The 12,161-nt window shown below is 37.2% G+C and overlaps 1 protein-coding gene across 1 annotated transcript; it reads right to left on the bottom strand.

The window, feature by feature from the left end:
* Window positions 1–1,058: 1,058 nt before the first annotated feature.
* On the bottom strand, window positions 1,059–10,084 carry dnd1 (DND microRNA-mediated repression inhibitor 1). Its single transcript, XM_042493366.2, has 5 exons — window positions 9,914–10,084; window positions 6,392–6,497; window positions 4,751–5,076; window positions 3,660–3,792; window positions 1,059–1,870 (listed from the first exon to the last, which is right to left on the bottom strand). Exons 1-5 carry the CDS (start codon window positions 9,932–9,934, stop codon window positions 1,296–1,298), a joined length of 1,161 nt encoding a protein of 386 aa, XP_042349300.2. The 5' UTR covers window positions 9,935–10,084; the 3' UTR covers window positions 1,059–1,295.
* Window positions 10,085–12,161: the final 2,077 nt, after the last annotated feature.

The following is a 12,161-nucleotide window of genomic DNA, read 5'->3' as shown; positions in this document are numbered from 1 at the left end:
TTTTTGACATACAAAACATATGACATAATATATTGTGCCTTCTTAAAGACTTTTTATGACAAACTTTTTTATTGCTCTTAATCTTTTTGGCTTTTTTGTTTGTTTGTTTGTTCTATGTACATACTGTACATAACTTTATTATTATTATCGTTTTTTTATTTTATTTTTATATTATATTCTATTTAATTCAATGTTAAGTGCCTTACTTTGTATATATATTTGCATTATTTTGTCTTATTAATAAATAGTTGTAGTGTAGTTACTGCTCTCTTATTTGCTGTTGTAATGAAACAATTTCCCTCAGAGAATTAATAATATATTTCTATTCAATTATATGACTTTTTTTTACATGCTATACCACTATCTTTTTATGACTTCTTATGGTACGCACACTTTTTTTATTGCACTGTTTTTGACATAATGTCATTGTTGACTAATCTCGACATACTTAACTGTGTAACTTTTTAGACATGATGTACTTTGATTTTTAATTTTTTTTTTTTACATGTTATACAAAGGCTTTTATGACGTACTTTTTTTGTTTTCCATCTGTTGTAAACATGACATACTATGATTTTGTAAGACATAATATCCTATGACTTTTTATGGCATGGTACATGATATCAAGTACTGACTTTTTTCATGACTCTGCAAGTTATGCTATACTGTCTTTTTTGACAAAGTATACTAAAAAAATTTTGAGCATAGTTGATTGTTTAGTGGGATGTGTCCACACCCCAATATATAAACTACTAATACTTGCTAGGTTAAGACAAATTTAAAGAACAGGACTCGGGATGAAGTGGATATACTGCTGGCTATCTCCACTGTTTGTATTGCCAGAGATCTATAGTTCTTGCTTTTTAAGTTAATATCTTGAATAACAATCTTAACTTATTCTTACCTGAAATTTGGCCTACTGTATAGATTTTAAACGTTTTCTGAAACCCCGAAGGACAAGTTAAAAGCAAGTATATCTCTGGCTTAGATGCTCACTCATCAGTCATTTTCATAAAGAGTTACCATTAATCCATAATTTAAGTAGCACCACCTTTACATTTTCTTTTCAAATCTCATTTAATTAAAATGAGGAACCAATCCAACAGTAACACACACTAAAATACATGCATAAAACAAACTGCAGAAGTTCAAACAAGACAAACAAGTCTGCTACTAGAGTAAAAGCATGCATAAATCAACAAACTACATATTAGATTAAACAGCTTTTTTGGATATAACATCATGGACAAAACAAACAGTGCTGCAGGAGTAGCACTTACTGACAGATGAGCTTGTCAGTAGACCAGCTGATGATTGTACACTCTCTGCAGGACCTCCTGGGATGCAGCACGCCGCACCTCCTCCAGCATGCTGTTGGCAGAATGTCCCGGCAAGATCATGACCAGCCCTTCGAAGGCTTCCGTCACCCCGGGGATACACACCTTGTAGGTGAAGTAGAGGAATCCATCGTGCCCAGCGTGGCTGTAGTATAACTCATAATGCGGCTGGCCAACACCAGTTGCCTCGCACAGCTTACGCAGGAGCATCACAGGGGAGGATGAGAAGGCTGCAGACACTGGATGCCCCTGGTAAGAAGAGAGGGAGGTGGAGGAGCCCTGAGGGGAAGGCTGCTGGGGGGCGGTGGGGCCTCCCACTGCTCTGCAGAAACCCAGGGTGGCAGATGGAGGACAGGCCAGGTGAGGAGGCTGAGCTGAGGGCTGTGGGGCATTCAGGATGTGGCGCGGCGCCTTCAGGGGTGATGACAAGAGGCTCTTTGAAGGTTTGTGTGATGGCGGTGGCTCCTCTGAGTTCGGCTTCACCGTGGACTGCCATTTGATAGAGATGTTCAACGCAAACTGCTTTTTGAATGCTGGAGATAAAAAGAGGAGGAAATACCGTAGCTGATCTCTACAGCAGCTGAAAAAGACTCATCACGTGTTATCTCAAGAATACATTTGAAATTACTCATTTTAAACAAAATGTGTTCTCATTAACCAAAACAAGACAGACAATTACCAATATTTTCAATATTTTTGAAAATGTCAATAAAACATAACACATACTCTGGCGATTACATTCCAAAAAGCATGGTGATGGATGTTAAAAACATCAGCAGCTTTTTTTCTAGTGTGGCAGCCACCGCACTAGCTGTCATTATTTCCAATCCAAGGTGAAGTAGGCGCCCTAATAAGTGGGAGTGGTCACGTATGAGGGATTTCTGGGAGGTGATTTTTAAAGTTACAGAAATGGTCAGACCAGAGCTGTTTAAAGGTCTTTGAACCATGCCTCAAGCCTTTAAGACGTTGCTCAAATCAAAAAGCAGGATTTTCTACTCTATCAATGCTTGCTGTGAAACTTACAAGAGCAAAGTGATAATAAAAAATAAAAAAAATCACACCAGACACTTTAACCTCTAGTTACAAGTAATAAATCAGAGCGTATATTAAATAGTTCACACACTCAACATGAAGGTGCAGCTGTTAATGTTGTTTTTCTGTACATCTCTTGTCTTGGTTTTGATCTGAACACATTAAATCATGCATCAGTCCTGACCACTGACAGTTTATCGGGAAAAGCTATAACAAGGCAGCGAGTGCATGAGGGATCAGACCAAACTGCTTCACCAGTGATCAAATATGCATTAATGGAAGTGAGGCTTAACTTTTTGTCAGGACAGAAGTAAAAAAAAAAAAAAAAAAGTATTTTGTAGTGCATCAGAGTGTAAATAAAGTAACTTCCTGTTTTCACTAGGTGGCGCTATGACAGATTCAAAATTGTACTGCAGGTGTCTTCAGGCCTGGACTGTCATCAAATGTGTGAAATTGACCATTGTTAACATCTGACCATCTGGGGTCAAGTTATGACAGTTTTTGATGTCATGTTGCAACATCGAAATTTGCTGTGGCGTCACGGGAACTCCATTTGAAGAAAACTCAAAGTCTTCATTTTTAGGCATCATCACCTTCTTAAAGATTTTTTGACACAATTTTGACATCAATCAAGTCAACCTGCTTGGAGCTGGACTTCTTAGTGTAAAACTGTCTTTCCTGTGCCAATAGGTGGCACTCTCACTATCAGTTAAAATTGTCATATAGATGTGTTCAGGGCGGGACTCTCATCAAACATGTAAAGTCTGATGTAGATTGGATCATGTACAACTGAGTTAAAAACTACTCCCTGTTTGGTGGCGAAACACGTAAATTCTTGGCCTCATAACGTCCACATCGTTAGATGAAACAGGTCGCAAACTAGGCCCCTACAGGTTGCTTTTGCAGATCCCTGTACACAAGGATCATTTTTACAATGTTATCATATGACCGCTTATTTTTTCTACGAACACAAAAGAAAGTAGGGTCATTCTTGTCTAAACGTGGCTTAAGAGGCCATCGATGGAGCAGAGGTTGGCACGCGTCACCATGATGTGTCTTTCACCGGCAGGTAAGCTGTGCTTATGTACACTAATGTACTTTGATGGTTGTAGGCATCAGACAGTGGGTATGTAGCCCGTACCTGCTAATTTGAAAGCAGCCAATGTAAAAAAAATAAAAAATAATTTGAAAAATAAACACAAAATTCTGCATTATATCAAAGGCTGACAATGTTGTAAGAACAAAACACTGATCCCATGTAACAGTCTGCATCAACAGCAGCTCATTTACCTTCCACCAGGACCTTCTTGGCCATGGAAGCAGCATGGTGGGATGAGAAGGCGACTATAGCAGACACCCCGTCTATACCAGGCCCCGCCTTCAGAGACACTCTCTCCACCCCCTCCGCCAGCACACGCAGCACCTGGAAGCAAACATCAGTTAGCAAGACAATACTCAGTGTTTATTCACACAGCAGTAACAGCAATCTGAAATCTTTAATATTCCGATACTTCCCATGAGCTGGAAACCTCTGTGGCTTCCGTGAAAAGTTTGGAGGTTGACGTCAGAAGAGAGAGTGGGTAATTATAGCGACACAGGACAAAACAATGGCAACAATTACATAGTGTGCACTCTGCGGGACAGCTACAACTTTATGGGAGCTGGTGTTTTTTTTTTGCATTTTAACAAATAAATTGCCCTTAAGTGTAATTTAAAGCCTGAATTTATCATTTAATTTTAATATGAAGTATATTAGATTAGAATATGGAGCCAGGATATTTTTTTCCAGAAGACAAACAACTGGGGACAATTTCATAGCAGCCAACGAGGTAACAAAATCAGGCATAGCTAGCAACACGGAGCAGATATGTAGAAAAAACGGCGGTCTGTTTGACAAACAAAATTAGCAAATTTCATCTCTTTTGTTTACTGCATCAGTCAATCTGAATATATTGTACTCTGGGGACCATCTTACACATAAATTGAACTGAGCAAGTACATTTTAGAAAAATCAAAATGTTTAAAATAAATTAAGAAATAGCCCACTTGTTGTGCCTCATAGCCAAAGGTCAGCTCAGCCCAAAATACGCTCGCTTTTCAATTCATTCAATTTGCTTTATATAAAAACGTGCTACATAAATATATATTTAAAAATGGAAGTTGAAGATGGTCTTTTTTGATTTTTTTTTGGCTTGTTTGGTTAAATATTGTGATTTGTATCTTTGTATTTATATTCTCTTAAACTTCAAGAGACAAAGAATCATTTTAGAAAATATTCTAATAATAAAAAAAAACAATGAAGTAATAATAATAATAATAATAATAAACTAAATGTCTTTTTCTTCCACTTCAGCTGAAAATGTTTCTATGGGCTGCTTTACCTGCAATAGTTCCTCTTGCTTGGTGGAGACCGGCAGGTCTCCGATACAGAGGTGTCTCTTCTCTGTGCTGCGGCGGACATTGAGGCTGGAGCCGGGCTCCAGCATATGACCATGCAGCAGGCGGATGGCTTCTGTGGCTACAGCCGGAGAGCCATATTTAGCGTAGGCGAAGCCGCGGTTCTGGCCGCTGAAGTTCATCATGAGCCGGAACTCCCAGAGGGGCCCGACAGAGCTGAACAGGGGGATCAACAGATCCTCATAGGTGTCCCGTGGGATCTGGCTGATGAAGACCTCACAGCGGGCTCCCGGGGTGGGCCCGTCCCACACTGCCAGCAGAATGGAGAGGAGATGGGCGTTGGTCATGTTGCCTTACTTTTTTCTTAATTTATTAAGAAAAAATATCAGGTCAAATAAACAATAACAATTTAGTATTCGCTGTTCTGTCTGCTCAGATCTCCACTTAAGGTCTAGGTCTTGTCACAGTCAGCCCTGACTCTCTCTCACTGTACGACGTAGCACCGCCATTTTAGAGCCACTAGCAAAAATATCCCCACGTCTGAGACAGCCCCAAAATCAAAGTGTAAACTGGGCTTTATTGTGATCATAGCACAGGATTTTTACTGGAATATCAGCACCAGCATGTGTACAGGTTACATATCAACTGGGCTTCATATTACCGAAATATGAAATAATAATATTAATTTGAAAGAAAAAAGCTGGGACCATTATGCACATGCATTGATACTAGGAATGTAACAATGCATCGTGAGGCAGTTAAAAATCAATACAAAATATGTGAGATTCAAATGGGTGAAACGAAAAATGAACCGCAATACTTTTTTTGAACAGCAGAGAGAGTAATCTGCTTTTGAATTTGCTTGCTCGAGTGCCACGTCACTCCATGTTTAACGTCTTACCTCATGTTGGAGACTCGAGACAGCTCGCCAATGTAAATAAGATGAAGCGAAGGCTCCGCGACACGCAATTTTGATTTTCAAATACAAGATGCGCCATCCAGTTTCAAATCGGAAGTGTGGCAGCATTTGAGCTTCCTCAAGTCAGAAAGAAATAAAGAAGAGAAGACAACCACAAAGACAAAAACGGCCAATTTAGGTCTTCAAACTCTTCCACAGCAGCCACTTCTGTCCCATGTGAAAGGGTGTTTCAGAGCAGGGGACATTGTGAATGTCCAGAAATGCACTGATTGCATAGTTTGTGTTTAGAATTTATACCTCAGGAATAAAAAGGGATTCTTTAATTTGATACAGAAAAGAAAAAAATACAGTAGTTTGTATAACTTTTGTTTGAAATAATTACTAGAATATTCTTCTGAAATCTCATTTTGTATTAAAAAAAAATTGTGAGAATATCGTATCCTGAATATCATGAATCGCATCAAATCATGAATCACTGCATCCCTAATTCATACATTCATGCACTGTGTTTCTGTCATGTTGGTTGAACAAAACAATTATTTTTTTCTCCATTTTCTACCATTTTCACTATTTTCTGTAACTTATAGAGTTGATGGTTAAATGAAAGAAAATAACACGACTGATGAATGCTGAAAAAGCTTTCTTTCTGCGTGTTTTGTATCTTTTAGTTTGAATGTGGTGTTGGGGGCTGAGCAGCCTCTCTCACCCTCAGGCGGTCCTCCATACTTCCTCTGGCCGTTCACTTGGATCAGCTTTGTGTTGGTTGTTTTCAGCCACGTTTCCAGAGCCTGCACCCGCTCAAGGTTCAGCACCTGAGGGGGGGGGGGGTAAAGTGGAAACAACTCATCATGACCATCAGTGTCTGTCCCCATGCTAAAGCACATTAATACCAGCTCAAGTAGACTTCAGTTAAAGCACCAACAGCCTGGTTCTATATAACATCAGTGCTAAAATATGAAATATCATCCTGGTTTGTGGCCATTATTATATAGTGATGCACCTGAAATATAGTCTTCATGACAGCAAAGTAATTCAATTTTCCAAACTTATTACATGGTTCTCATAGAGCGACCTTATAGAAGCCCTTTGACACTGTACAGCAAACGTCCCTGTCAGTAATAAGGACAAGAGCCGACTGCTGCTGTTCACTATCTGAAGTGCAACAGCGTTGATAGTGAATAAACTGCATCCACGGTGAAACTTGAGTGTCCAAATACCCTCAGCTGTGGTCCTGAGCACTAAAGGAGCTCCACTGACATTTTTCCCTCAACTTTCTAATTTCCTTTCCCGACAGGAGCCAACAAAGACCAGCAACAGGTTAATGGTAGCATTAACCCTCAGGGACTGTTTAGCAGATTTTATGTGCTTTTAATTCTAAATTTTTTTGATAATTTTGGCTATGTTCTTGCATATGGCATAAATTCTAACATGATTGTGTATTTTTATTTAATGTTGGAATTCCCAGCTCAGCTCCTACAATAGGTCTAAAAATACATTGTGGAAACACAATTGTTACATTCAGACTGAAAAATATGCTCCACTGAAACCCATTCAAGCTGTCATTTTTGATCCCACAGCCATCAAAGCATTAAAACAGGGATTGTATTTTCCTTGGAACTTGTCCCTTCTATATTTTCCACCTTTTTTTCTCAACGTTTAGCATATGGAGAAAATACATGCTATTTCCACTAGGTGTACTGTCACAATCGAAGTTACTGCAGATGACATATATGACATATATCCCAGGCTGTGATGATCAAAAAAAAAATACTAATAATGTACTTAGCATGCAGTATATTTAATATATATATAGTATTTTGTATACATTTTGTTTGAAATAATTAATAGAAAAATTTTTGGTCATTATTTTTCTGTAATCTCATTTTGTATTAAAAAAAATCGTGAGAAAATTGTACCATGAACCCAGTATCATGAATCGTATGGAATCGTGAGTTGAGTGAATCGTTACATCCCTATTTAACATAGTAGATAAGTGAAGGTGAAGAGAAGATTTTTATGTTACATTTCTGTTTCTGCAACATTTAAAGGGCCAGAAAATAGCTCTGTGCCAACCAACCCTGGTCTCCCCTATTGGAAAGCCATTATAAAGTACAGCCCAATCTGAAAACACAGCACAAAGTCTGAGAAGCAGCTAAGCAGCAGTCCCAAAAACTTAAAAAGTTTGAGTAATGTGTGTTTATTGCAGGCCTAATGTATGGAACCATATTAGCCAGACACATCATCTCTGTTTACTCCGATCAAATCTTCTCACATTCACATTATATTCTCAAAATCACTCAGCACTTGACCCGTTTAGTTTGACAGTCCTACAGTGTTAAAGGTTTGTTAATGTCTTCTTCCCATTAGCGTCTATATATTTTTCTACAGTACAAGGACCTAATTGTACGTCACGTTGTTGTTAAAAGTTAAAGCAATATGCAATTGAAGTGCACGCACCAAGGAGGTCACAGGTACAAGATGACAATTCAAATAGCTACACACCCCTACAGCACCGGAGTGTGTTTCCCTGTCAAATAGTGTTTTCCCCTGCGAAGTGTGTGACTCGGTGGTCAGCTTTGGTGGGTGAAAAGGTGCACATGGAATAGGTGAGTAAAAAATGTATTCAATTTTTCCTTATAAAACATAGTTGTTATTTATGTTTTATTTGTTTAATTTTCTTTAGTGATTTTGTTGCTTTCATTGCAACAAAACCACTTTAGGCCTTTTGTTTGTAATATTTTATATTAATTGATATTGTGCATCCTACATCTTGCATTATTTGACTTCCTGTTTTAACTGTACCCCAAACTCTGTTTGGCTTCCTGTTGTTGTCTTGCCTTCTCGCTATCCCATTTTGTAATTTTGCTTTGTTTGTCAAAGCACTTTGTAAACTATTGTCAAAGTTACCATATAAATAAAGTTTTCATTATTACCATTATTATTACTATTTTTAATTATTATTATCATTATAATTATTATTATTATTATTATTATTGTTATTGTTGTTGTTGTATTTAGTATTATGTTATTACATTTTTAATGACATAAAATGGGTTTGGTCCACGTACTTAACAGGGGCAGAGGAAGGATCAGTTGCAGCTTCTATTGTTTGCCATTGTCTGAGTACACTAATCTAAGCTATGGTTTTAAAAATGCCAAATTAATATATCTAAATAATATAAAATATGACATAAAATGTGTAAAAAAAAAAAATCACAAAAAGAGGGGGCGTGAGGGGTAAATAGATGAGGGAATACCAAAAATATAATTTAAAATATATACTTTTTTTAAATATGCAAATAAAAGATGCGTATACATGTTCATAATCAATAAAAAAATATATAAATAATTTAACAGTATTGTTAAATAATAATTATACATTTTATTTATAGAGCACTTTTCACAATACTCAAAGATGAAAGAGACAAAAACAAAGTTAGTTAAAGTTTTCTAAAAAAAAAAACATACAGAATAAATAAAACAAGATCAGTAAAAGCAAGACAGACAAGCATTAAATGTGGCTAAATGAAACATTAAAAGCAGATTTGTTGAAGAAAAAAAGTGCTTCAAGTAAAAATGAGAGCTAAAATACTAAAAACACACCTAAGGTAATGCAACCATGAATTGATAAATGTTAGCCATTAAGTATCAAACCATTAAAAATATTACGCGTTTTGGGTCGGGTTTTGATAGGGGGCACACAGGATGACACAACCGGAGAGAACGTGAAACAAAAACTAAGTCGTTAGTCGTTCTAAAAACGTATTAAATGACTTTAAAACTATGGTTTACTTTAAAAATGGTCAAAAGTACCCATAAGGACTGTTTTTGTTTTTCCTTATAACATCAAAGAAAACTTTACGAAAAGCCATGTAGCCTAATGAGCGGCAGGTGGGGCTCAACCAAGCGTCAGTGTACCGGAAAACAAAGAAATAACAACAGCAAAACAACAGTTTACACGAGACAACATGACAAACAAAGTTTCCTGGTAAAGTACGGCACGAGCCCTGTGCGGAAACTCGACACAATGTAGCCAACTGTCCGCGTGTTTGAAAACAGCTCGCGAAACACTTGGCCACATCAAAGCGGAGTGGTCACGCGCTGTCAGCCGCCGTTCAAACGGCGCACTCCGACGTTTTAGTTTCCTTTTAGCCGGAATATTTCCGTTTACTTTATGAGCAGACATATTTATATTTAAAAAGTAACTCGAACGAAGTAAAGAGGTTACCTGGCTCTGCTTGTTTTCCATCGTCTCCTCCGTTGTTGTGTTAGCGCGCGGGCAGTGACGCCACTCTGGAGCCCGTGGCCGCACCTGGAGCTCACTATTGGCCAGCAAATCACAGCCGACCCCGCGCTGCCTTCACGGTCAATGCGCGCCATGCGCGTGCTCCGTTACGCCCACAGAGTCATGGACACGGAGGCTCGCCGAGCATTTCGTTTAAATTTAAGCCCAAATAAACTCAGGGGGAACGGGATTGTTACAAAGTAGCCAAAGGACACTCAGTGGGCGGCGGAGGATGTATGGAAGGCTAGTTTAACCCTTTGAAACCTGAGCAAATTAGCTTGCTTTCTTTCAAAAACATCTGCAACTTAATAAGAAATGGCCCAAAAGTCAGAAAGAAATTAATAAGACGTTACAAGAATAGGGGGGGGGGCAAATAATATACTGTATGTATGCACTAGCAATACTAAAGTACATTTAATTTATAATAGCATAACATTACTTTTGATACTTAAGTATGGTAAATATCAGATATTTTGATACTTTTACACAAGTAGGCTAATATTGTAATATGCAACTCTAACCTATACCAAAGTCATTTTCTGGTCAGATGCCTCTACTTTTACTCAAATGTGTCTTTCTTTGTACTTAATCATTACTGAAAAACATCAGGAAATATTTTTTGCACTCAAATTGGTCACAAATGTTTTGCTGGTCCATGTTGCTAAAAGTATGTCAAAAGAAGGTTGAAAAGATGCAAAGCAAAATAATGGATGTTATACCAGCCTATATTTAAACATGAGCATCAAAAAGAATATATTTGGATGTAACCACTTTGTCATTGCTGACTGTTTGATCACTGACTGTGATTTAAAGGTTAAGTGTTTATGATTTAGAGGATTTATCTGCTTGTGAGGATTACAACCTGTTAATGCATGCTCACCTTTATTTCTGGTAGCTGGTAAAAAAACACTGAATAAAACAGCATCATATTACAAATCAACGTTTCCTCTATGCTGTTTGGCTGTCAGATAAATGTAGTGAAGTAAAAAGTAACATTTCCCTGTAAATGTAGCAAAAGTATAAAATTGGATGAAAATAAAATACTCAACTTAAGTATAAGTACTGAAGTGTATTAGTTGGGTAAATGTACTTAGTTACATTTCACCACTGTAAAAATATGGAAAAAATATCAAAGGAAATGATAATGGAAAAAGTGAAAGACAGGCATCATTGTGAAGTCATTATTCAACATTCAGTCAGTATTTACTTGAACATTTCACATAAAGTGGCACCAAACACCTTATTCATATAGAAGACTGCAAACAAAACCATCAGTAGATGCAAAACTTGAGAAAGTACGACGGAGGATTAGGGCCACATTAAGGAAAAAAAAAAATTATTTACGAGATTAAAGTCATTAGTTACGAGATTAAACTCATTATTAACGAGAAAAAAAGCCATTATTAATGAGAAAAAAGTCATTATTTACGAGATTAAACTCATTATTAACGAGAAAAAAGTCATTATTAACGAGAAAAAACTCATTATTAACGAGAAAAAAAGTCATTATTAATGAGAAAAAAGTCATTTACGAGATTAAACTCATTATTAACGAGAAAAAAGTCATTATTAACGAGATTAAACTCATCATTAACGAGAAAAAAGTCATTATTTATGAGAATAAAGTCATAATATTCAAACCTGCTGCTTTTGGAGACACTTGTTAACATGAGGGCTACGGAGGATTTGGTTGAGTTGTATTTTAGGATAGGTTTCACAAACAAGGAGATACTTAATCTTTTGGCACATCAGCATCACATTATCATAAGTATCAGGACTTTAAAAAGAATATGCAAGAAATTGCATCTTTTCCGGCGAAAGAACCAGTCGGACTTGAAGGATGTTGCTGCTTTTCTGGAGGGGGAAATGGCTGGATCTGGTCAACTGCAGGGTTATCGTTGGATGCATCTACGGGCTATTCAGAGGAGTTTCGTTGTGTCTCAAGAAACAAATCCTCCGTAGCCCTCATGTTAACAAGTGTCTCCAAAAGCAGCAGGTTTGAATATTATGACTTTATTCTCATAAATAATGACTTTTTTTCTCGTTAATAATGAGTTTAATCTCGTTAATAATGACTTTTTTCTCGTTAATAATGAGTTTTTTCTCGTAACTAATGACTTTAATCTCGTAAATAATTAAATTTTGTTCCCTTAATGTGGCCCTAATCCTCCGTCGTAAGAAAGGGCTTGAC

The sequence above is a fragment of the Plectropomus leopardus genome, chromosome 8, assembly GCF_026936395.1.
Source record: "Plectropomus leopardus strain MGB_pleo_1.0 chromosome 8, ASM2693639v1, whole genome shotgun sequence".
NCBI classification, from domain to species: Eukaryota; Metazoa; Chordata; class Actinopteri; order Perciformes; family Serranidae; genus Plectropomus; species Plectropomus leopardus.
This window is presented reverse-complemented; position numbering and strand designations above follow the sequence as displayed.